Source organism: Semicossyphus pulcher, unplaced genomic scaffold, assembly GCF_022749685.1.
Source record: "Semicossyphus pulcher isolate SPU_LCO1_2020_fin unplaced genomic scaffold, fSemPul1.0.p SCAF_23, whole genome shotgun sequence".
Classification (NCBI taxonomy): domain Eukaryota; kingdom Metazoa; phylum Chordata; class Actinopteri; order Labriformes; family Labridae; genus Semicossyphus; species Semicossyphus pulcher.
The window spans coordinates 15,745,107-15,769,047 of NW_027211697.1; the positions used below are offsets into that span (position 1 = coordinate 15,745,107).

The 23,941-nt window shown below is 40.4% G+C and overlaps 2 protein-coding genes across 2 annotated transcripts; both read left to right on the forward strand.

Moving 5' to 3' along the window:
- The first annotated feature begins 221 nt into the window (after positions 1-221).
- On the forward strand, positions 222-13,112 carry slc17a7a (solute carrier family 17 member 7a). Its single transcript, XM_069674382.1, has 13 exons — positions 222-295; positions 7,895-8,147; positions 8,570-8,688; positions 8,937-9,051; positions 9,136-9,223; positions 9,444-9,530; positions 9,896-10,038; positions 10,189-10,338; positions 10,936-11,068; positions 11,733-11,843; positions 12,293-12,420; positions 12,503-12,572; positions 12,656-13,112. The coding sequence occupies exons 1-13, from the start codon at positions 234-236 to the stop codon at positions 12,949-12,951; spliced, it is 1,755 nt and encodes a 584-aa protein (XP_069530483.1). The 5' UTR covers positions 222-233; the 3' UTR covers positions 12,952-13,112.
- Positions 13,113-19,113: 6,001 nt separating this feature from the next.
- On the forward strand, positions 19,114-23,646 carry LOC138602554 (GTPase KRas). The gene is made up of 5 exons (XM_069674058.1): positions 19,114-19,373; positions 19,599-19,711; positions 20,793-20,971; positions 21,691-21,850; positions 22,000-23,646. The coding sequence occupies exons 2-5, from the start codon at positions 19,601-19,603 to the stop codon at positions 22,111-22,113; spliced, it is 564 nt and encodes a 187-aa protein (XP_069530159.1). The 5' UTR covers positions 19,114-19,373; positions 19,599-19,600; the 3' UTR covers positions 22,114-23,646.
- The last annotated feature ends 295 nt before the right edge of the window (positions 23,647-23,941 follow it).

Here is a 23,941-nt window from a genome sequence, read left to right on the forward strand (position 1 = left end):
AATAAAAGTCCATAAGGCCTAAGGACCACAAGCTGCATGTAATTTCTCACAGTGAATCAGAAAGGCCTTCACTTTCCTGTGGCCCATCTGAGAGTGTGGTGTGGCTGATGTGGGATAGGGAGGGATGAAACAGAGAGAGAGAGAGAGAGAGAGAGAGAGGAGTTTGCGCGCTCAGGCAGGACAGGAGGGCGCGCGGGACATCAGCACACCGGCAGGGTCAAGAAGCTGCAAGGATGGAGATCCGACCAGACAGGTTCAAGGCGGTCGCGGCCCAAACTCTGGGGAAAATTAACAGGTACACACCTATTTCAAATACTTCTGACTCCACCTCTGACTTTTCCCCGTTTTCACACGTTTGCAGAGGATAGTTTTTGTTGGTCGAGACACAGCAGTATTTTCCTCCTCAGACCAGTAGATCACAAGAGGACAAAAAAGTTTGCTTTGTTAAATTTTACTGAGAGAAGAAGCGACTGTGTCGAAAACATCATTTAGGTAGCGGCAAAAGTGCAGCTTTGCGCAGCGGATGTTGTAGTGAAAAAAGTGTCTGAAAAGGCTGATGGTGATGGAGAAAATGTTTGGCTGTCATTTAAAGGACAGTTTGTTTTCTTTGGTATGTAACGGGGACACAGTGAACAAACTACTACGGCCGAAACAAAAGTCAAGTATGGAGAATTATAATCGTCCGTGTGCAGTGCGGTGAAGTCACCGTGGTGTGCGTGTGGACTACAGGGAGTGTTTGGTTTCATTCCTTTTTTGCATAGATCTCTTCCTAAAATCATCAAGGATGTTGGTGCTCTTGTCGGATTTGTGCCGGCTCAAAGTGGATTGAGAGTATTGATGCTTCAGACGAGAAGAAAATGTGGTTACATAATGGATCCGTGCGTTATTGGCACGGCCTGGCTGAATGAGAGTGCTGAGCAGATGCACAAAGTCAAAGTATCCATCTATCCATCTATCTATCTATCTATCTATCTATCTGATTAATTGTTTCTGTAAAAGTTTAATTTACATATTTCCTGCTTTGAGCTCACAATTCTCCTTTAGCTAATTTTCTTTGTCTTATGAGAAAGAAAATTGAATATTATTTAAGTCATGGATTGTTGGTTGGATGAATATGTGATGTTACTGTTGACCAAAGCAAATTGTGATTTTACCAATCTCTGACATTTCTGCGGTTCTACAGTCATACAAAAAAATCTGTTTATCTTTAAATCCCCTTTGCAGTCTTATTAGAAATTTTAAAGAAAGCGTGTCACTTTAGTTTCTCATTCATAAATGTGTTAAATTGCTACAGAATATTTGTAAATTAATTTGTACAGTTTAATACAAAATATTGGTGTGCTGCCAATATTTCAGCAGAAAAACGACAGATTAAAGACACTGATAGAACCTCATGCAATAACCATCGCTTTAAGCTTTGCTCTCTCAGGATTTGAGGTAGCAACCAAACGTATAAATCCCGTCCTGAAATAGCCTGTTTTTCAGTCCAGCTGTCGAGCCACGCAAATCCCTAAACTCTCCCCTCCCACTCTCTCCATCCCAGCCCATGTCACTTCCTCCAGCCGCTCCCTCCTCCTCCAGCCTCCAGCCTCCATCCTCCCTCCATCCATTGAGATACTAGTGCAGACAAGTGTCAGCCTATCGAGGTCTCCCAGATTAACGGACATGCAAATCTCAGGCTTTTTCTCTCTTACTGGTCGTGTGCCATGCATGTGCACGGCTACAGCTGATGCTATGAGAGATGAGATGTTTAAGATTGGATCCAGATTGGTTTTAGTGGGCGTTTCCCCGACTTAGACACTGAACTCTGGGCTTATGTGGCCACAGTGTTAGGCACAGTCCGTGGTTTCAATAGAAAAGGAGAATATTCTGTTTAAATGTAAGTGAATATGTTGCATCTTGAGCTCAGGGCGTCCCTGCACTGTGTGAATAGATGACTGTGTGCAATCTCACCACCTCACAGACAAAATCCCTCCTGATGAAAGCAGCCAGAAGTTCATCTATTATTTAAACATTTTCTCCATCAGAATGCATCTCCTGTTTCTATATTAAACTCCACTAGGTAAGCATAAACTTCAGCACTGTAAGGTCAAGTGCACTCTGCATCTCGACTCTCACTTTTCCCTCCTTTAACATTTTCAAATGAATGTTTAAATATCATCTATCCAAGGAAATACTCAACAGCACTACATCAAATATAATCATTTTACAGCTGTCTTTGCATCATCATATTTAACTGTGTGCTAAAGTTTCTAGTAGCATCCCATCAACATTTTGTGTCTCATTAAAGTGCCACATTTATTTATCATAAGACCCTTAAATGAATCGTGTGTGCATCAGCAGGGTTGCACAGGGGCAGCTTATGTTTCTCTACACAGTAACGCACGAGGCAGAATATACAGGTTATACATTTATAATTCATTTTACTTGCAGTAAAGTGCAACATTTTCAGTAATCTTACACAGCGGTCTGTAAAGCAGCCTGAATATTTGAATAATAATAAGATTCTGCATATTCTTTACTGCTGAGACTTCTGCAACAGATAGAGACGCAAATCTTTGGCATGATATTAATCAAAGTGTTTTTTTGTTTTTTTTTAAGAATAATTCTAAGTTGCTGTATCACATATAAAACTATTCTCCTGCCATTAATGCTTTAATTACACATAGAGACACAGCAGCTACTCCTGGCTTAATTTCTTAAAGGGGTTCCCCGAAGAACGAGGGGTTTGTATCTTTGGAAAACTGTGAAATGTATTGCATAAGGCTTTCTCACATCAGTTCAGGGTTTGTGATGATTACAGTGTAAACGTTGAGACTCTGTCGATAGTGTTAAAGCTATTGGACAGGTTTTCAGGCGTGAATATGGCCACTCTGCTGGCAGCCATTATCGCTGAGGCAGAAAAATATCACTCAGTGAATCCTTGGAGCTGACAGAGTGCTTGTTGAGACTTAAAGAATTTGAAATGATGTTTGAAAGCCTTTAATTGTTGTAACACTATCTGAATTGTAATCAATGCAAGCGGCTCCATGTGCAGGTTTATGTGTATCTGTCACAGCTCAGACACTTGTGAAGTCAGCTGCAAATACTCAGCATGGCCAGTTATGTCAGCAATGCTTCTTTTCTCTAACAGACAAGCTTCCTACATGCCTTTTGGGGTGCAAATTTACACTGTTGGCCACAACAGAACTGGGAGGCAATAACCATAAAGAGAACAAGTTTAATATAACAAAGTTTATGACTCAGCCGAGTCCATCGTTAGCTGTCTGGTAAAGGACGTGAGACGCTGTGTGCATGTTTGAAATGGAGTTATATGTGAGTTTGTAGATAATACGTCTATCAAGGTCACACGCGTGGATTTTTCAACATTGTGTGTGTGTGTGTGTGTGTGTGTGTGTGTGTGTGTGTGTGTGTGTGTGTGTGTGTGTGTGCGCGCCCGTGTATGTGTGTGGGCATGTGTGTGTGTCCACAGGAGAGAGAGAAAAAAAGTGGTGTGACAGGATGGGGAGGAGGGTGTCTCCCTGGGTGACACAGTCCCACCGAGACCCAATCTGTTCACTTCAGGGAGAGTGAACGGCTCGTGGAGGAAGGGGGAGACACCACTATCGAAATTACAAAATAGCTGCACAAACTCCATTTAAAAATTAAAAAAACTCCTCAAGCTACCACAAATATTTCCGAGCACCTGACCTACAAGTAGGGGCGCTGAGGAGGAGATGGTTTTCAGAGAATCGGGCTACAGTGGGGGGGGCGCTCTGACAAAATAAAAGTGTACAGGTTTACTTTCAGCACAATAAAGAATCAATTCAGCACACGGATGTGGACAAATAATGACCAGGGCGCCTGGCGTTATATAATATTTTTACTGTCAACCTCCCTGGCTGTCTCTCTCTCCCTCATCCTCTTATGAGAGGATTACACAGAACGCTCTGTGAATTTAATATACAGGGTAACAAAGGTCCCAGGTCACCAAACAGCACGTGACAGGCACAGTGTTAGTTTGTTAGAGCTGAGATACTCGCGTATTAATCCAAATAATATACATTATTCTCACAATTTAACAGCAAAATAAAAAAGTTAAATGTTGTAGAAGTGGCTGATTTCAATCGACCTGCTTATAAAGGAATGCTCTCTAAAACTGTCTGTAAGTTGTTTACAGAGTTTCACATGATATTTGATTCAATATTTCATGGTTAAAGAAGAAATGAGTGACTGTAGGCTCTGAGGTTGGGGCTGCACATTAAGAGCTGCAACGACTAGTTGGTCATTCAGTTGTTCCAAAAAAATAAGTCTGACTACTTTGACATAAGTTTTAGTTTCAACCACTTTTTAAACAAAAAATTACAGACAAATTGCTGCTAAGACATTTTTGGTGGTAAGAATATCTTTGTGATATTAAAGAGAAACTAAAAATACATTTGGGTGAATTAAATAATGTAAGTTGTATAAAAACACCATCTCTGTCCATGGGAATCAATAACTTAATTAGGAAAAAACTTGTCAGAGTATATTAATAGTGTTAGTCCCACATTATATCTAATATCAGAGGCGGAAATGCCCCAAAAGTATTTTAGGGAGACGTGCTTATGATTCCAACAAAATATGTGAAAGTGTTCACATTTCTCAGGCGTATTCACGTTTATTGACCTTGTCCGGTTGACCATGTACGCTTCACGTCAGATTTGTATTCAGGTTTCATGTTGCAAGATGAACTTTGCTTCTTGTGCTCAGGTGACGAGCACGGCTATGATCTCAGTTTGAGTCTCTGCTGGGCCTGTAACTATCGTAATTATGATATTACAGAGAGCCTGAGGTCACGGCGCTCCTGCCTGCTCATGCTCTCTCGCTCATTAATCGTTGCCAGCTGAGACCAATCAGGTCCTCGCTATGCTAGCGAGAAAAGCTACATCAGCTGAGAGGAAGCTCACAGTGTTGTGAGCTTCACACGAAGCCAACTGTCCAGGGACAAAGCTCCTTTTCTCTACATGTGTCTCAAACCTGTATTACTCAGAGACAAAGCCATTTAACCAAGAACAGATATGAAACAAACTTGCAGGCATGCCTGATCGTTGATTTATGTCGTGATTGCTGTGCTTGTTTGTAAACTGAAAGTAAATGACCACATTAATATGAAAGGGGAGACCCACAGCTAGTACAGCTATTCTGAGACACTTACACGTACACCGGGCTAAGATTGCCCTTTAGTGGGAAGCATCTGTAATTAACAGTCATTTTAGCTGTGGGCTAGCCTCGTTAGCTGGTAGCGTATGTGTAGGTGTCAGGCTGCAATCTGTTTGGTCTTAATGAGGATGCTCCTGCAGCCTGACTGTGAAGTAGGATACTGAGCTCCACTCAGGAGGGCGAGTCAGCACGTTTGTTTCAAACAGAGAGGACAGCAGTGTGAGCGCGGCCAACTGATACAACAGAAAAAATGTACACAGCTTATTTATGTCACATCACTTTGTTGATCAATTAATCACTTCTATTTACAGAAATAGAAACACTTTCATCACTCTGTCTCCTGTGCTGTGGTATAGCTGCGTGTGTGGAGGCCTGTGTAGCTTCTATACAATAATAATCATCTGTCTGAATGGGCTGTAAAACAATCATGAACAGGGGCTTAAAACAGTCATTCTGTTTATACCACTATGTCTCATTTTTGTAAGAGACCTCATTATTTTCCAACATTAAAATATGATGTGTTGGTAGCTGCTTGAAAAAGCTACACATTTATTAAATCATTAAATGTTCGATTTGAAACACAGAGAAACAAAAGTGAACACCTGATTCATAGTAGGACTGAAAACTGAATCAAAGGCCAGCATGAACCCAGCAGTGAGAGTCGTGATGGAGTGAGAAGCATGCTTAACCACGCCCTGCGCCAGTCTCTCCTTCCATATTCATTTCCGGAAGTAAATCATTTTTGTAATCCTAATCTGAATGTTGTGACAGATTAAGAGAGAGAGAGAGAGTGAAGGAGAGAGAGGATGCAGCCTCTCTAATCTCTTACAAATTCCAAAACGTTGCTTAACAAAGTACTACTTTCCTGTTGTCCATTGTTTTTAACTTCACATGACGAGTATCACACAACAGTGCCAGAAGTTTAAATTTCATTATACCTGCGTATCTTTTTTCTTCAGTTTGTTGGCTGAATGCATGGATGTATAAAGAGATTATACAGTCTGGTGTGTGGAAGTGGGGGAGGGAGTAAAATCCACAAGCATAATATAGCACTGCATGGAAGAGATAATGTATATGCAGAGAAGCAGATATACAGGCTAACAGATAGATAGATACTGACAGAATATGGTGTAAAAGCTAAAGTGAATTATTTATCTCACCCAAAAACACATCAATAATTGAACAGTGTCAGAGTCTGACTTGTCTTGTGTTAGCGTGCGTGAATAAGTTAGCAGAGTTTCAGTGTGCTGAGAGCCCACTGCTCAAGAGAGATGAATTGTCGTGAATGTTTGCCTAAAGAACAGAGCGCCGTTCGTTGCAGTAAACCTTTATTTTATTGTAAGAATGCAGCCACCTTGGTCACATGGAAATAATCCTTGTGGTGATTGTGCTCTTTTTCTGTGCATTTCTCTTCAGCTCACTGACTATTTAGATCAGTCCGATGAAAAGTGAACGGCTGACACACGAGTGAGCTGTGCTGTAAAACGCGCTCACAATCAGGTTGAAACAAATATACCCTTGGAAGTGAGGGACTGGAACTCTGATCTAATCAGAGACAAAATGTATCTGCAGAAATCGTGTAGTCTGCTGCATGCACGCTGTGAGAGGGGGTGAGAGTACGGAGGTTATAATGCACAGATGGCCGCCCTCCTGACTTCTCTGTTTGACTCCTGTGGAAAAAAGTAACTCTTGCCATTTGATAAGAAAATGGCCCTGCACCAACACAGTAGCAGCCTGAATAACAAAAGAATTGTGTGTCGTCTAAGACAAGCTAATAATTCATTTAAATTGTTTAAATGACGCAGAGGAGTTTCTTGTATGAAAAAAATATTAGACATTAAAACATGCATGGATGTATTTTTAGAAATAACACTTCAAATATTGATTACTGTCTCTTCATACATTTTGCAGTGCAGTGAATTTAAACCTGTAAAGACTTCAGCTTTAAAACCTTCTTTTCAGTTCATCGACATAATGCACATACGTATGTACAAACTGAGAGGATGTTTAAGCCTTCGAGCCTGAACGACCTCACAGTAAAACACACAAGCTCGTCTCTTCAGTAATAAGAAGTGGTTGGATTCTTTCGAGAGCTCGTGTTTGTGTCTGGGAGGGTGGACATCTTGAACGGCACCGGTGTGGCAGCAGGTCCCAGGCGTCGTGAAGAAGCAGACACCAGGGGAATGTGGAGCTTTGCTGCTCAGCTCGTGACAGCTGCTTCCACACACTGGGACACACTGAGTCAGACACGACCCCAACATGATGCATGTTGTCTGCATGGAGATGTGTGTGTATGTGCAAAACCAAGAGACACATTTTGAAAAATCTAAGTGTATTTATATGATATATATAACACCTGCAGTCTCAGAATTGTTAAGCCTACAAAAAGAAAACATCTTCCATATAATGGGGAAAAAATTGTAAAAGGTCGTCACTGAGAAATGTGTCATGTTGTGTCTCATGATGTACACAAATAATTCAGAGAAGACTCACAGATGTTTGCTGATGTGAGGCCACCACGTTGAAGCTTTTACAGACACACTCATTTCCTATTTGAGCAACAGTTCCCCTGAACTGTTCCCCACACTCCCAGAGAGTGTTTGACACATGCGTGCATCCACATCCACCTACAACCAGCATAATAATGTGCTGTGTAGCAAAGTACTAATGTTCTGTTCTCCTGCACGCGTTCTGTCTCTTTGTCTCTCTGTAGGCTGATCGAGAAGCGGCAGCCCAATGGAGAAACCATCGAGTTATCAGCAGAGGGCCGTCCTGAGCTGGTGGAGGAGAAGGAGCTGCCGGTGGTGGACTGTACCTGCTTCGGCCTGCCGAGGCGGTACATCATCGCCATTCTGTCCGGCCTGGGATTCTGTATCTCTTTTGGCATCCGGTGCAACCTGGGCGTGGCCATCGTAAGCATGGTCAACGACCACACTGTCTACAAAGGCAACAAGGAAGTACTTGTGGTAAGTTGTACTCTATCAATCATTCATCATTCACTCTATCATTAATATCTGCTCAGGGCCTGATTAATACCAGCAAAGCTGTTTTTGAATGACAGAGAAAAAGCTGATCTCAGAGTGAACATAAGTGATTCAGTGTAGGCATCTATTTTGTTTATTGGTACCTTCTCTCTCGATTTCTCTATTGCTCACCATGTATTTACATAAAAATCATAACTTTACTTCTAAAAACTTTTTTTATTATCATCATACCTTCAAACTGTGAATAAAACATTGCAAAAATAATATTTATAATAAAAAACGGGACTTATCTCTCACTTGGGGGACCCACGTTTAGTTTGACTACCTTTTGGTTCATACTTTGAGTCTGCAGCAGTTACAGTCTGCTTTGTCAGAGTTGTAGTCATATCGTGTCTTCTCTGCAGGCTGCACAGTTCACCTGGGACCCTGAGACAGTGGGGATGATCCACGGCTCCTTCTTCTGGGGCTACATCGTCACACAGATCCCGGGTGGCTTTATATGTCAAAAATTTGCAGCCAACAGGTAAAGGTCTTAACATTTATATATTATTCTTCAGTAGGTGTGGATCAGAATAAAACCACACAAAGATTTAAAAAAATATGAGACATGGACTTTTAAGCAGGTGAAGCATCATTGACACAATAAGCCACTCAGGTCTTATGTAAGACCCTGACCACGAATCTTTATCCTCTGTCAGTGGGCTGCTTTTCTGCGTCATTCTTCTTATCATATTGAATCTAAGGCCCCTTTGCTTGTTTTGTGTGTTTAAGAGTGTTTGGCTTTGCCATCGTGGCCACGTCCACCCTCAACATGCTGATTCCATCTGCTGCTCGCTGCCATTACAGCTGCGTCATACTGGTCAGGATATGCCAGGGCCTTGTTGAGGTACAGTGTGTGTCTGTGTGCACATGTGCTTGCAGGAATCTCCTAAATGCATGAGTGTTTCCCTTACTGTACTGTGTCCTTTAGGGTGTATCGTACCCAGCCTGCCACGGGATCTGGGCCAAATGGGCCCCTCCACTCGAGAGAAGTCGATTAGCCACAACAGCCTTTTGTGGTAAAGTTTCACCATTTACTTCAACACGTGCCCAAAATTCAATATGTGCAGATATCTTCACTAGAGTTTAGTTCTGCTGTAAAGATGGAGCTGGTTCCTGCAGAGATCAGGAGAGGTTTAAAGTAGTTAACCTAGTTCTTCAGAGGAACTGATGATGATGTACATTCATAATGAAAAATGAAAGATTTACTGCTTCTCTTCATGTTTGATGCCTTCTCAGGATCCTATGCAGGGGCAGTGGTGGCCATGCCTCTAGCTGGGATACTGGTGCAATACACTGGGTGGCCTTCAGTATTCTATGTCTATGGTTAGTATCCCTATATTCATACATGCTCCTTACTGCAGTGCTTTGACTGTTCAGCCAAGAAAATATAAATACACATGTACATTAGCACTAGTTTGCATTAGTTAGCATTAGTTTGAATGCATGTTTCCAAATCCATTAACTAGTATGTTTCTGTTGCATGCAATCAAGACTGTGGCAAAGCTTTTATATGAACATTATTTGTGTCTGCATCCGGACATTAAGACAGTACTTTAAACCTCATATTAGCACATTAGCTTCTTTATTGCTAGTCTTCTTTATAGCACTGCAAAGCATTCCCCAAACCCTCTACTGTTGCTCTTCTTTACCCATGTCTGTCTTTTGCTCTCCATCTCTTCCTCTCCCAGGCAGCTTTGGGATATTCTGGTATTTGTTTTGGATCCTGGTGTCTTACGAGAGTCCTGCCGCCCACCCCACAATCACACCAGAGGAGAGGAAGTACATAGAAGATGCAATTGGAGAGTCTGCAGGGTTTCTTAATCCTCTCCATGTATGGCCCATAACGATATTCATGTGTAGCCTATTAAACTAACACTGAGAATCTCTCATGCTTTCACACAAGTAGATAGACTGTGTAGTTATTGATCCATCTCAGTGCAGTCGGTGGATGCCAGTAATGTCTTATTCCTTTTGCTGGCAGAAATTTAAAACCCCATGGAGACACTTCTTCACCTCCATGCCAGTCTACGCCATCATCGTGGCCAACTTCTGCAGGAGCTGGACCTTCTACCTGCTGCTCATCAGCCAGCCCGCCTACTTCGAGGAAGTCTTTGGCTTTGAGATCAGCAAGGTGAGATCACATTCACAGCGCAGCTAGACGGTCTTTTACAAAAGACATTTACTGTTCAACTTTGCAGCCCACTGCAGCCAGCTGCTTTTCTCCTGGAGGTTTCAGGTGTCCATTATTTGCCTTTTAACTTCACTTCAACTGGAGTCAAAGCTGTTTTTATAGACTGATGGTATTGTTACATTTGAGATATGTAAAGCTGATAGATTTGGACGGCTAGATACACAACTTTTGGTAAAATAGGATCCAGGTTTAAAACTAACTTTTATATGGTGCTCGCTTTTGGAGCCAGTTTCTGAACTACAGTTTTTGGCACCTCTGCTCTGATTCCATTTCTCAGCCCTGGAGGTTGCCGCCTGGTTAAACCCCCAGAACACTCCGGAGTACTAATGTGTTACCTCCTGTAGTCTTATCCTCTTTCATGCTAATCAGGATCAACATCAACTATTATTCAGATCTATGTGCTATAATCAATATGTAGAAAGAAAAATCTACCCTTGGTTCAGAATTTCAACAGTTTTCAATCCTTTTCAGACTTCCATTGCTTCTAAAACTCGTGCCTCTTTCTCACACACTCATACACACTCTCTCACTTCTCAGGTGGGGATGGTGTCGGCTCTTCCTCATCTGGTGATGACAATCATCGTGCCTATAGGAGGCCAGCTGGCTGACTACCTGAGAACCCATAACCTGATGTCCACCACCAATGTCAGGAAGCTCATGAACTGTGGAGGTGAGAGGTCAGACAGAAAAGGGTGACTGGTGGAGGATAGATGAAAACAAAGGAAAGGGGACCTCTCTGAGTCAAGGTGTAAAGGACCTGAGAGTCCAATGACAACAAAGGAATTACATGGTTGTCCAGAAAAAAGTAAAGTAGACATCTGGGTAAAATCTCACAACATAATGGAAATAATTTAAAGACATGCAGACACCTGTTAATCAGTTAAACCTGAAACTGTCTTCATGGTGTCATCAGGTGACAGCAACATAAAGAAAAACACACTACAACTACAAGTTGTTTAGCACCGGTTGTTGTTGTATATGATAGAATACAATGCAGTAATAAGTTGTCTCAGTGTAATATTAACGCCTAATGAGTAGCATCGGTGGAAAAAGAACCACACCGCTAACATCACATCTCGTTTGCACCTTTAACCCAGCAGGTTTCACACAGTGAGCTGAAAGTGCAGCAGCTGCCAGCACTGGAGTCTTATCAATATTTTAGCAGCACTTAAGGGTTGCATCAGTGTTTTTTCTGCATGTGTATAAACACATGTAGCTCACATTTAACTTGTGACAACATAATTATAATACAGTATAATATTCCAGATTGCTTGTTGAGACAGTTTTTCTCCTCTCTTGTTTTTATTTGATGTGTTTTCATGGATGTGTTTCAGGCTTCGGGATGGAGGCGACACTCCTGCTGGTGGTGGGATACTCTCACTCTAAAGGTGTTGCCATTTCCTTCTTGGTCCTCGCTGTGGGTTTCAGTGGATTTGCTATCTCAGGTAAGTTTTCTACAAGTATGCTGAAAACCTGATTTAATCCAATCAAGTGTTGTGTTGCATTGATCTTTAATAATATGAAGGTCTGAGTGAGTCATGTGTATTGTTGCCACAATAGTTGGACTTACGGGGTAACAAGCTCACTCACAGGAAAAGATTGAACTCTCATATCTGTGTGAAGAGGTTACATCTTGTTTGTTCAATAAGAAAAAAACAAGAATTACAAACACAATCGTTCAGACACATTACCACAATAAAACTCCAAACTGTTGTTTTAACATTTTGCTAGGCTAGCTGTTTCCCCCTGTTTATGATCTTTATGCTAAACTAAGCTCAGCTAAGCTAACCAGCTGCTTTTCTAACCCTAACCATTAAACTCTGCTTCCACAGTAAGAAAAGTTCAATCGATTTGAGTGAACTATGTTGTGCAATGTTTTTGTTCTTTCACTCAGGGTTTAATGTCAATCACTTGGACATCGCCCCTCGATACGCCAGTATACTGATGGGCATCTCAAACGGGGTGGGAACATTATCTGGAATGGTTTGTCCGCTCATAGTGGGAGCCATGACCAAACACAAGGTAAAAACTATCCGCTTGCATTTTAATGTCATCATGTATAAAACTTAATGCCAACTTGATCTTGAACTCCTTAACATTTCAGACACGTGATGAGTGGCAGTACGTCTTCCTTATAGCCTCCGTCGTTCATTATGGAGGAGTGATTTTCTATGGTATGACCTGACTTGTAATGTAGTTTTCAGAGACATGTGCAGAAGACCTCAGTCTAAACACTGATCATTCTTATCCCCACCAGGACTCTTTGCATCAGGAGAAAAGCAGCCGTGGGCCGACATAGAGGACACCAGCGAGGAGAAGTGCGGAATCATCGATGAGGATGAACTGGCCAATGAGACAGAGGAGATGTATCGTGGAGGCGGGCAATACGGGGCCATGAGCCAACCAGTTGTTGGTTCAAACGGAGGCGGGGCTGGAGGAGGCGGAGCAGGCGCAGGATGGGTGTCGGACTGGGACAAGTCTGAGGAGTACGTTCAACCACCAGGATACAACTCCTACATGTACGGGGGAGAAGAGGAGAGGGAGCTGACATAGAAGACTGACGTGATACGAGTTCAAAATAATCAAATAACAAAAAGAGGAAGATGTTGTTGGAAAGAGATTGTAAGAGAGCTTCTGCTGAATGGACCTGCTGTGTGCTTTGTACAAAACACTCAAAAGTGTGGATCTGATTCATTCCATTCTCTGTGTGTGTATGTGTGTGTGTGTGTGTGTGTGTGTGTGTGTGTGTGTGTGTGTGTGTGTGTGTAAGTATGTGCATGTACACAAACACATACAGTATTCATGGCAAAAGCTGAATTCATATCCCAGACTTCCTTCCTGCTGTTGAGCTCATTGTGATTGGTCAGGAGTTCTGTTTCCACGACATCTCTGAGGAGATGCTTTGTGTGCGTACATGCATGCATGTCCGTGTGTGTGTGTGTGTGTGTGTGTGTGTGTGATTTTTGCTTTTACAGCAACTGTTTCAAGCCACTGGCGTTGTGTTGTATTTAATTTTTTATGCATAAGCCACACATTTACGTTTTTGCTTGGAAAAGCAGCTTTGGGCCTACATTTTTAACTTTTAACATTTAAGAAAACATATTGTGCAAATGATAAAATCAATAAGCAAACTTAAGCGACACAATCATGTCCAGATATTCAAATATTGGAGATGAGTTTATTTCGCAGCCAATACCTTGTTTGTATAGCAGGCATGATTAAAGTATTGCGTGTTGCCTGGGTTCATTTATTTGATCAGAATCTGTCATGTTCAAACTCTCTGTGACGACATTCAAACTATTCAGTCAAAGAGCAAAAAGGTGCTTTAGTTTGTATCAGTCTGTGTGTGTGTGTGTGTGTGTGTGTGTGTGTGTGTGTGTGTGTGTGTGTGTGTGTGTGTGTGTGAGTGAGTGTGTGAGTGAGTGTGTGAGTGTGTGAAACTGTAAAGCTTTTTCTAGACCAGGCTCCCATTTATGTGTGCGAGTGTGTTTGAATGTGCAAAGGTGTGTGTTTGTGCACACAGCTGCATGTGGCGTCTAGCTGGATCTCACCTGGGCCTGACCTAACTAGGTCACGTCCAGCTTGGCTCATGGGTCACATGAGTAATCATCTGACATTCGTGACTTCCCATTTGGTGTGTACGCTCCCATTAGAGAGGTGGCCCAGAATGAAAAGTAGAGTGTGGTAGTTGCTTTACTGTTCCACTGATGAACCAGTGAGGGACAACAGTATTCTCCAGCATCGCAGCACGTGCTGCCTCTGTTTCTGCCTTTTCTGTGTCTCAGTGGCTTCCTCTCCCTCGTCCTCCTCTGTATCTAACACAACGTTCTCAGTCCTCTCCTCTGTTGATGCTGTTTCCTCGTATTCAATACCTTAATGTCAATCATGATTGAGTTGGAGCCTTTCAGATGTCTATGTGTGTGTGTGTGACAGTGAGTGTGTTGTTGTGTTGGGTGCAGGTGCTGAAACATTGTGCAGTGAGCATGCTTTAATGAGCTGGGCAGTGCCCCTCCATCCCTCTCTCACATACACACCTCATTTCATGCAGCGCATTCAGGTGCAGCGTGCACACTGAGCAGAGAGCGGTGGTGGCGGCACACTATTTGGTATTTTCATGTCTGTAGGTGAGAAACACACCGATGGAAACAGGGTGGAATTAAAAATAATCTATCATCATATATGATCAGAGGGTATTTTAAGGTTTGGTGACAATCATTGCCGATCACATCAGCTCCTCTCACCCCCTTTAAGAGCAGCACCCTCCATCTTGACGCACTGACAGCTGGGTAATAGAGTGGCAAGAACTGCTCCTCCTGACAGGACACTGACTGTCTCATACAGGCGAGGGTCTGTCACAATGTACAAGCTGCACACTTAACACCTGCACAAGCATTAGATGGAGCCAATATACTCTGACATAAAACAACATGAGCACACACACTTACACACAAACACAACTCCTTCGTTCCGCGTGGACTCCAGGTTCTGCAAACACACCACACAGTAAATATTTCAAATGTAAAGGCAGACGTGCAGACGGCTCTTTTTCTCATGAAGAAATAATTAAATGAATCGCTTTCTATTGAACTACAGAGGGTTGGTGATTTGATCTCACTTTGGTGAGTAACAGCTGGAATGTTAAGGAGAACGTCTTTGATACAAACGAGGAATTGAAGGTAGAATGTGTTGGTATGTCAGTAAATGATTTCAAAAAGTCATTAAGGAAAATTATCATTTTGTTTTGAGTGAAATGTCTAAAAGACTTGAATGATTATCCTGTGAACAATTTTATTTTTAAGTGTTGTATTGGTGTATTTTTAAAGTTTCTCTTTGTCTCACTTCATGGCTGTTCCAATGTTGTCCTCCTTCTTCTTGATGAACAGTGTGGTGGGAATCAGTGTAAAAATAAAAAGGAAACGATCATATTTAAACATTAAAAATGTAGAAAATATTCTATGTAAAAAAGATGTATATGTGAGATATCCTTGTGTATAATAAAATTTAAGCAATTTAAGATGATGTCACTATTTTAGCCCGAACATGTCATCAGGATTTATCGACTACAGCATGATGATGCATTAAATCAGTGTTGAATTTTTTTACATCATTACAGCGCAATGTCATTTTCTGTCTTTCTCTGTCTTTCTCTCGGGACAGATGGATGCAGGATTATCTCTGTGATTTTAGGCAAAGATTAGATAGGAGAGCAGATGCACTCAGTGGGATAGTGAGGGAGAGATATGGACGTCACAGACAAGGGAGTAAGAATGACGGAGCAGAGGGTGGGGCATGATGCCTGCCCAGTGTGTGTGTGTTTAAGTGTAGTGTAACTGAAAGTAAAGAAGCTTTTAAAATCTTGATTCAACCCTTAAAGAAAAAAACTTGATTTGTATTAGCCTCTTTCAATAGGCAGAATAAATTGATCATGGAATTTATTTTTGTTTTGTAATTTTCAGATTATCAGAATAATTTCATCACAATAATATTTGTACACTTATTTCCGGTATTGAGTTTCGAATTGCTTCATAGCGGTCTTTATTTTTGAAGGAATTTCCATAAAATATTTGTTGCTTCAGGTTTGGTCGTTATTTTGAAATAACCGGAAGTTATAGCAATAGCATTTCTTGATGGACGCTTACCGGGCTTTAGTTTATAAACAGCCAAAGCAGTGACAATGACGTTACGTAGCTTTACTTTCCATTTACACTGAAAGAATACGCTCAGGAAAGTTACGCACCTTAAACAGCTACTACAACTTTAAGCAGTCATTTAAGAGCGACGTTTTGAATAATTCAATTATTTTCACAAACATAACTAAAGTTGACTAAAATTATGATACGAAGGTTTTGACCACACAGATATTGAAAACGATTGTTACTGTTATTACATCACGGCTGGGCATTAGGACATTAGCCACACATTTAATATTAGGGTGATAGTTCCTGTGACCACTCGGGGGGGGGCTGTTCTAACAACTAAGTCATTGTTAGTTGTTAGAACAGCTCCTTAAATAACGCTATTATTACTTATATTTAAATTACTATTATTGAAAATGATAATGTTATTATATTAGTTATACTTATGGTAATTTTTACTTACAGCAATACCACTGATTTGACCGTATTGCTACCAAATACGATTGTAATTATTATTATTATTACTGTGGATTAGCCACGAATTTTAAATGTAGTGTTGCAATTCCGCAATGTAACCACTGGAGGGCAGTGAACATACATACTTATCAGAAGGTACTCGCTGTAGCCTTGCCCAGGTCTCATGAAAACCCCACCAAGTGATGGCTCATATTGCTGTAGATGGGGTCTATAGACAGATGGCCTCCAAACACTAACAAATCCTCGGCCTCTAAACTATTATTATTTATGCAAAAATTCCAACTAATAGATATATGGAGACAAAAGAATCCAAACACCAAACTGTATACACGGTCCAATAAAACTTGTACATCCATGTCATGCATAGATTATTTGTTCAGTGTCTGATTGTTTACAGAGATAATGTTAATGTTAACACTATAATTACTCCACTAACTGACCATAGGGCCATTTCTCTTCAGATCAATTTTAATTCCATCTCTCAAAACACATTCAGAAACTCTTTCTGGAAACTTAACAATTCTATTTGAAAACATGACACAGTAACTACAGAAGTACAATTCTTAATAAGATGTTTGTGGAACAAGGCTTTAATCGAAAAATGCTTTTGCAGGAATTGGGAGCTTTTTAAATTCGAGGTAACACAATTTTTAAGAGACTACAGTTCTTTATTCAAAACTAGGAAAATGGAAGAAACAGAGGTTATTGCCAAAATCACTGCTCTCACTCAAACTACGCCTGAGAATTTATCAGAAAATGACAAACAAGATTTAATTTTAGTTTAAAATAAATTAGATGAAATATACAAAAGAAAAGCTGAAGGAGCGTTTGTACGGTCGAGAGGAAGATGGCTGGAGCGAGGAGAACAAAACACTGCTTATTTCTTTCAATTAGAAAAAGCACGCAGCAAAATAAATTCAATTCAAAAGCTTAATATCAATGGAGCTGTAACAGACAATCCCCGTGAGATAGCTAACTACTGTTCCACATTTTATGGAAATCTGTATAAATCACATAATAATGAGACTGCAACAATGGTGGTTGATGGTTTAACATCTAAACTAGCTCCCGTCCTCTGCAGTGTATTCATAGAAAGCATTAAAAAACAGACTCCTCCTCCGACCTGTTACCAAGGACTTTTATCTCTCATTCCAAAAACCTAAAAAGATCCCCTTTACATTCATAACTGGAGACCAATCTGCCTCCTTAATAATGATTATAAAATTCTAGCTCAGATTTTTGCCAAAAGATTAAAAGCTGTGCTGGACAATATCATTGATGAAACCCAGAGTGGTTTTATGAGAGGCAGACACATATGTAACAACATCAGACTTGTACTAGACCTTATTGACTATGCTGATCTTTGCAGTGATGATAGTTTCAATATTTATAGACTTTTGTAAGGCATTCATTGCTATCAAACACAAAGTTATATTTCAGGCTTTAGAGAGATTTGGCTTTGCTAATTACTTCTGTAAAACCGTGTATAAGAAAGCAAACTGTTACATTGAAATGCAGACAGGCACCTCACAGAGGTTTCATTTAAATCATGGAATCAGGCAAGACTGTCCTGTCTCCCAATATCTTTTTTTGATATGTGCTCAATTGTTGTCTGACTTTGTTAAGCTCTCTCCTTTAAAAGGCATCAATATTGCTGAGTAAGGAAATATCAGTCAACTGGCAGATGATACGATGTTATTTTTAAAGGATGCTTCACAGATTCCAGTTGCTAGTGATGTATTTAAAACATTCTCTCATGCATCTGGGCTTCACTTAAATATTAGTAAGTGTGAATTACTCCCCCTTAAAAATTGCAATGTTCTGTCCATCTATGACATTCCTGTGAAGGATTCAGTCACTTATCTTGAAATTGTTATAAACAGACAGTCGAAAAGACAGAAAAAATTAATTGGCTTCAAAGAGATGTATCCCTTCATGGTAGAGTTCTTAAACAATGTAGAGAAAGAATATCTGTTCCCAGTGTTGTCTTCTACTGGAATAATATTGTTCCAAACCTGAAGTGGTTGCTCTTTATGTTCGGTGTTTGTTTGATCCTTGACACACTATGAAAAAAACCCCCCACCAAGTTTTAAGGTAGACACCTATACAGTCTATGGTAGAAACACAACAACACTTCCGCTTTTCCTTTCAAAATAAAATTATTATAGGACATCGTCGTTACTGATTTTGTCTTTACTAAGAAAATACTGATTGCAGAGCCTTTTGAATTTGACATATATTGCAAATGCAGAACATTAAAATGTTTGGAAGTAGTTGCTAATACAGATTAAATTGGTATTTGTTAACGAATAAATACCCTTCATAATTATCATCTGTATCTTTAGATGACTGCCTCCCGAAAGGTGGAGTTGAAAAGCACCATTTGGGAGAGAAAGAAGTTTGCCTGACTGGCCACGCCCAAGTAGGGCTACTCCCTTTTATGATTGGCCAGATTAGCTAGCTTTAGGAGGGGTTAGTAGCTGGAGGTGTACTGTGATTGGGCCCTTAAGACGCCTATCTATCTGCTGCGGTTTCATTGGTTGGTTTCCGAGGGGATTAACGTGAAAATGCTCTACATTCATTGAACCTCAATGGAGACTTATTAGGAACTCGCACGAATTTAGGCTTTTTATTAATTTAAAACATTCACTTAGATTTTTAAAAATAATTTCGTAATTTCTGTCGTATATTTTAACAAGAAATTCAAGTCGTTAAAAGAAGTTCCGCACAGATATTGAAGTTTGTCTACAAGTGTTTGAATGAGGAAATCGTCTCAGGCTAACGTTATGTAGCAAGCTAATCTCATATATCCATTCGTAAACTTAGCTATCATTTCACAGACTGGTATAAAGCTTCACAAAGGTAAGTCCCTATAAACAATATTCATATTAAACACTATCAATGCCGATTCAGTACTTGAGAAAGACTTAACATTAAAGTCAGCGGGTAGTCCCCTTAAATCTGGGTCAGTGTCTTCGCCATGTCAGTGTAGGGAGGAAGAGGGCGACTATTATGTGAACTGGTTAGATTTGTTCCTGCTCACCTGAAACTAAAATCACGGCTCCCTCTTGGTTCAATCATTTGCAGGCATGACCGAGTATAAACTGGTGGTGGTCGGCGCAGGAGGCGTGGGGAAGAGCGCTCTCACCATCCAGCTCATCCAGAACCACTTCGTAGATGAATATGATCCAACCATCGAGGTAAGAGACCATTCATTACACACAGTCCTGGGTAAAGTGTTCAGAGTTCAGTTCAGTAACAAGTAGTGGGGAAAGTATTCTGCTCTTTCCCTTACCTTTGCCATCAAGTATACTGTGAAGTGACAGAAGAAAAAGTTATTTGTTTGCAATTTATTGTTTTATGCAGAAAGTTTCATTAACAAGTGCATCAGTATTTTAGTATCTATTATGTTCAGAACACAACTAAATAAAAAAAACTTCATTCAATGTAACAATAAAATAGAAAAAAACAAAAGAAAAATACCCAATTACAGGGGAAAGTTCTGCCTTAAAACACCAACTTTCAAATACCAAATAAAAGTTCAGAAGTCTGTGTCGGACATTAGATTTATATTTTACATTATAGGATTATTTTTAATGATCCATAAATGTGTAAGAAGGATTTTAATGTTGTTAATAGCTGATTGAGATTAAAGGCTGCTTCATATTCTGCTGGGAAATTATTATAAAACAATGGATCATTTGTTTAAAACTAATACTTTGTTTTATATCTAAAATCCAAATCTGCAAAGTAAACAGTAAAAGTAGTTGTCCCACAAATGCAGTGAAGTTAAAGATCACAATACAAGGTGGTACCATAACAAACACTAGGACCTGCTGTAACAAATCTACAGCAAGAGAAGCTGCCAGAAGCCTCAGTTTTTTTGAACTTGGTAATACCCTTTTGAAAGCCATTAAATCAAACAGCTCTCCCTTAAGCCCTCATTAGTTTCAAATAATTGCCACAAACAGCTTTAAATCAACTCCTTTAACCCTGCCGCTTAATCTCTGTTGTTTCACAAGTTGGTTGTAAATCTCTCTTTCCAGACGTTAAATACATCAGGCTGTAAGTCGGTTAATGGTATAATTTAAAAGTGATGTTTAAAAAATATTCAGGTTTCTGCAAGTTCATTACAAGGTTGTGTTTTTACATGAAGCAGCGGGATGACAGTCATGGGAAAAACATGAGCATCAATATGATGCAATGCACTGCCAGGTTTCCCGGCAGACGTTCTGCTCGTGCTCTTGGTGCTTGCATGATCATGTCACTGGTGTGTTACAGGACTCGTACAGAAAACAGGTGGTGATCGATGGAGAGACCTGTCTGCTGGACATCCTGGACACTGCAGGTCAGGAGGAGTACAGCGCCATGAGGGACCAGTACATGAGGACAGGAGAGGGCTTCCTCTGTGTGTTTGCAATCAACAACACCAAGTCCTTTGAGGACGTTCACCTCTACAGGTACAAGTAGCTTCTGTCGAAAAAGGGCTTCTATACCATGATCAGTGTATGTGTTTTGGCATAATAATCAGTATTACAGCTGTGTATGGAGTGATGTGCAGAATCAGAGTCTATCACTACAAAGGCTACTTCCTGATTTGCAGGAACTGAATTTGTAACGCATATCTATATATCTGAGATCGGTTTAAGGTTCTGTGGGACACTTTGTACACCAGAGTCTGGGTCACATATTTGAGCCGATACATGAATAAATGCATGAAGCAAAAGTGGAGAATATGACATTTCATACAGATTCACGTTTCAAGTGTAACAATGAGCCTAATGAGCACTGTCCCTGAAACAGACTCATCAGGTCCTCATCATAGCCACTGATCATTACGTCTCTGAATCTGACGTCATGTGTTACATAAACACACACTGGATGTTTGTTTTTGCAAAGTGTTTTTCACACTGCAGGCTTTTGCACTCTTATCGCAACATGTTGCACATTCCTGCATAAACTGTACAGGTCTTCATTACATAAAAATATGTATTATACATATTTTATATGATATATAATTCTGATCATAACAACACAAAGAAAATGTGTGATTAAATTATTCTGTTTACAAATAAAATGCTCCTCAAACCCCAGTTCCTCTGCCTGACCTGCTGGTGAATACTTTGCATCAGATCAATGATTGTATGTTGAGTGGCCCCTGCTTGTATCTCTTCCTCAGAGAGCAGATCAACAGGGTGAAGGACAGTGACAGTGTTCCCATGGTATTAGTGGGAAATAAGAGCGACCTTAGTACCCGCACTGTGGAATCCCGGCAGGCGCAGGAGCTGGCACGGAGCTACGGAGTGCCATTTGTGGAGACCTCAGCTAAAACCAGACAGGTAGGTAGAAGGACAATGACACCTGTGTTTTGTTTGACAAGATGCATGCAAGACGTCTGCAAACATATATCTGAGCTAAAACTTTTAAAAAGGAAAATACCAAAATACAAATTAGAATCCTAAAGTTGTGTGTGTTTTTCGTCTTGCAGGGTGTGGAGGAAGCTTTTTATTCGCTAGTTAGGGAGATTAGAAGATACAAGGAGACCAACCGCAGCAACAAGAAGAGCAAGAAGAACACTCAGAGACGTTGCACAATACTATAGCAAACCACACACACACACACAGGCACACACAGGCACACAGGCACACTGCAGCAGTATCTCTTACAGCACTTGCTCATTCTCCCCCTCACACACTGCACCTACTTCTCTACCACGTAGGAGACGTGGCAAAATCCATTTTTACTGCTGTCACAGTTTAGACAAGATTTGCCATTTGTTCATCCACTGTGCAGTGTCCACTAACACTGGGACTTCAGTCAGGTTGTTCTGGTTTTGTCTTGTTTTGACAACTAAACTAAAAACTGCAATTTCTATTTTATTATAATATATAGATTATAATATTATATATATTATAATTTCTTTTTCAGTTCAGCTTTAGTACAGACCGTATTCGAGTCTGTGGTTGAAAGACTTTCCAAGAACGTGAATGAGAATGTATCCGTAAAGATAATTCTCATTCCACCAGCCGGTGTTTTTACTGACTGTTCAGCTCCTGTTGACTGTTTCAGGGGTGAAGGGTTCACTGTGGTGCGTGGTCACATCAGGTGACACATTTAATCCTAATACCAACTATTTTTTTGGGACTCAACACATTTTCTTTTTAAGAGTGGAGGAATGTTTGATGAATTGTATGCAACTGTTTGTTACATGTCCAACAGATAACAAGAACACGTTGTCATATTGATCAGGGTGTTTTTTACCCAGAAGCCCTGTGGCTCCCGGACAGATGATTGGTGTGATGTTTTGTTTTCTTCCCCTCATGGTTTTTAAAGGGTCATGTGTCATCTGTGGCCTGAACCACAAGAGCAATATTCAGCTTTTTATTTTACTCACCACGACCATAAATATGTGAAAATGCTGTAACAGGACCACATCAGTAACAAAATTGTGTCCCAGACTCGTAGGTGCACTTTATTCATTTCCTGTGTTTTAGTAGAGTTTAGGATTAGTTAGTGCCAGAACTCTTTCGAATGATTGGCGGGTATTTGATGCAGTTTGCTTCTTTTCACGCCATAATTAACAGTCAGCTCTCCTCTTTGTTCCACTCGGTCAAACTGTGTTCCGAAGTCCACTTTTAAAGCAGTTTCAGTGACAGTCTGTGGTGTTGGGCGTCACAGTGTTTATTCTACACAACAGTATGTGCAGGTTAAAAGGCACTGATGCTGGATGAAAGGATATTCAATAGGGCATGAAAGTTTTATAGCAGTGTTCAACTTCTTTTATAAGTACTGTCACCCGAAATGTAAACGATTGTCAAATTTCTATTTTTGTAGCATTACAAACAGCGTTCCCCAGTTTAAGAAGCAGCATCTATATCTGTTGTATTAACTGAAGTTGTTTAAAGTTCAGTGAGCGGACAGCAGTTGAGTTCCTTTCACAGACGTGACTCCAGCTGTAAAGAATTCTTACTTTGTTGTGTCCTCGTCCCTCTGTCTGGATTTAACGTAATTTCACTGTTAAAATATGAAATAACTACAATTTGCAAAGCTTATTCTGATCCAAACAAGTTACCGACAGCTTTGTAAAATCATAAATGCATTCTGCTGTAACGAACAAATAAATCTTTAGCTTTTCCTTCCCGTCTGTTTTGTTAACCTGAGATGGATGTTTACTGTTCAGGGCTTTTTAAGAGAAAAGAGATCAAAGACATGAGAGGAACTTTGCAATCACACCAGATCTCACTTGTAACCAAAACAATTAAGACTTAATCTTTTATGTCTTTCCAGAAGGTTCAGTTCCCCTCTTAGATTGAAAGTCAATGATCTTTGTTGCAAGGTTTTCAATCAGTGGTGTGGAAGAGAGTTGTTGTGAGGTTTGAGAGAAACAAAGTACATGCACTGTTTGATGGCGAATGTAAATCTGAACACAG

Coding starts and splice junctions, on each gene's coding strand:
- slc17a7a (XM_069674382.1), top strand. CDS start 234: ATGGAGATCCGACCAGACAGGTTCAAGGCGGTCGCGGCCCAAACTCTG. Junction 8,148..8,569: donor GCAACAAGGAAGTACTTGTG/GTAAGTTGTACT, acceptor TCTTCTCTGCAG/GCTGCACAGTTCACCTGGGA. Junction 9,052..9,135: donor TATGCCAGGGCCTTGTTGAG/GTACAGTGTGTG, acceptor TGTGTCCTTTAG/GGTGTATCGTACCCAGCCTG.
- LOC138602554 (XM_069674058.1), top strand. CDS start 19,601: ATGACCGAGTATAAACTGGTGGTGGTCGGCGCAGGAGGCGTGGGGAAG. Junction 19,712..20,792: donor AATATGATCCAACCATCGAG/GTAAGAGACCAT, acceptor GGTGTGTTACAG/GACTCGTACAGAAAACAGGT. Junction 20,972..21,690: donor GAGGACGTTCACCTCTACAG/GTACAAGTAGCT, acceptor TCTCTTCCTCAG/AGAGCAGATCAACAGGGTGA.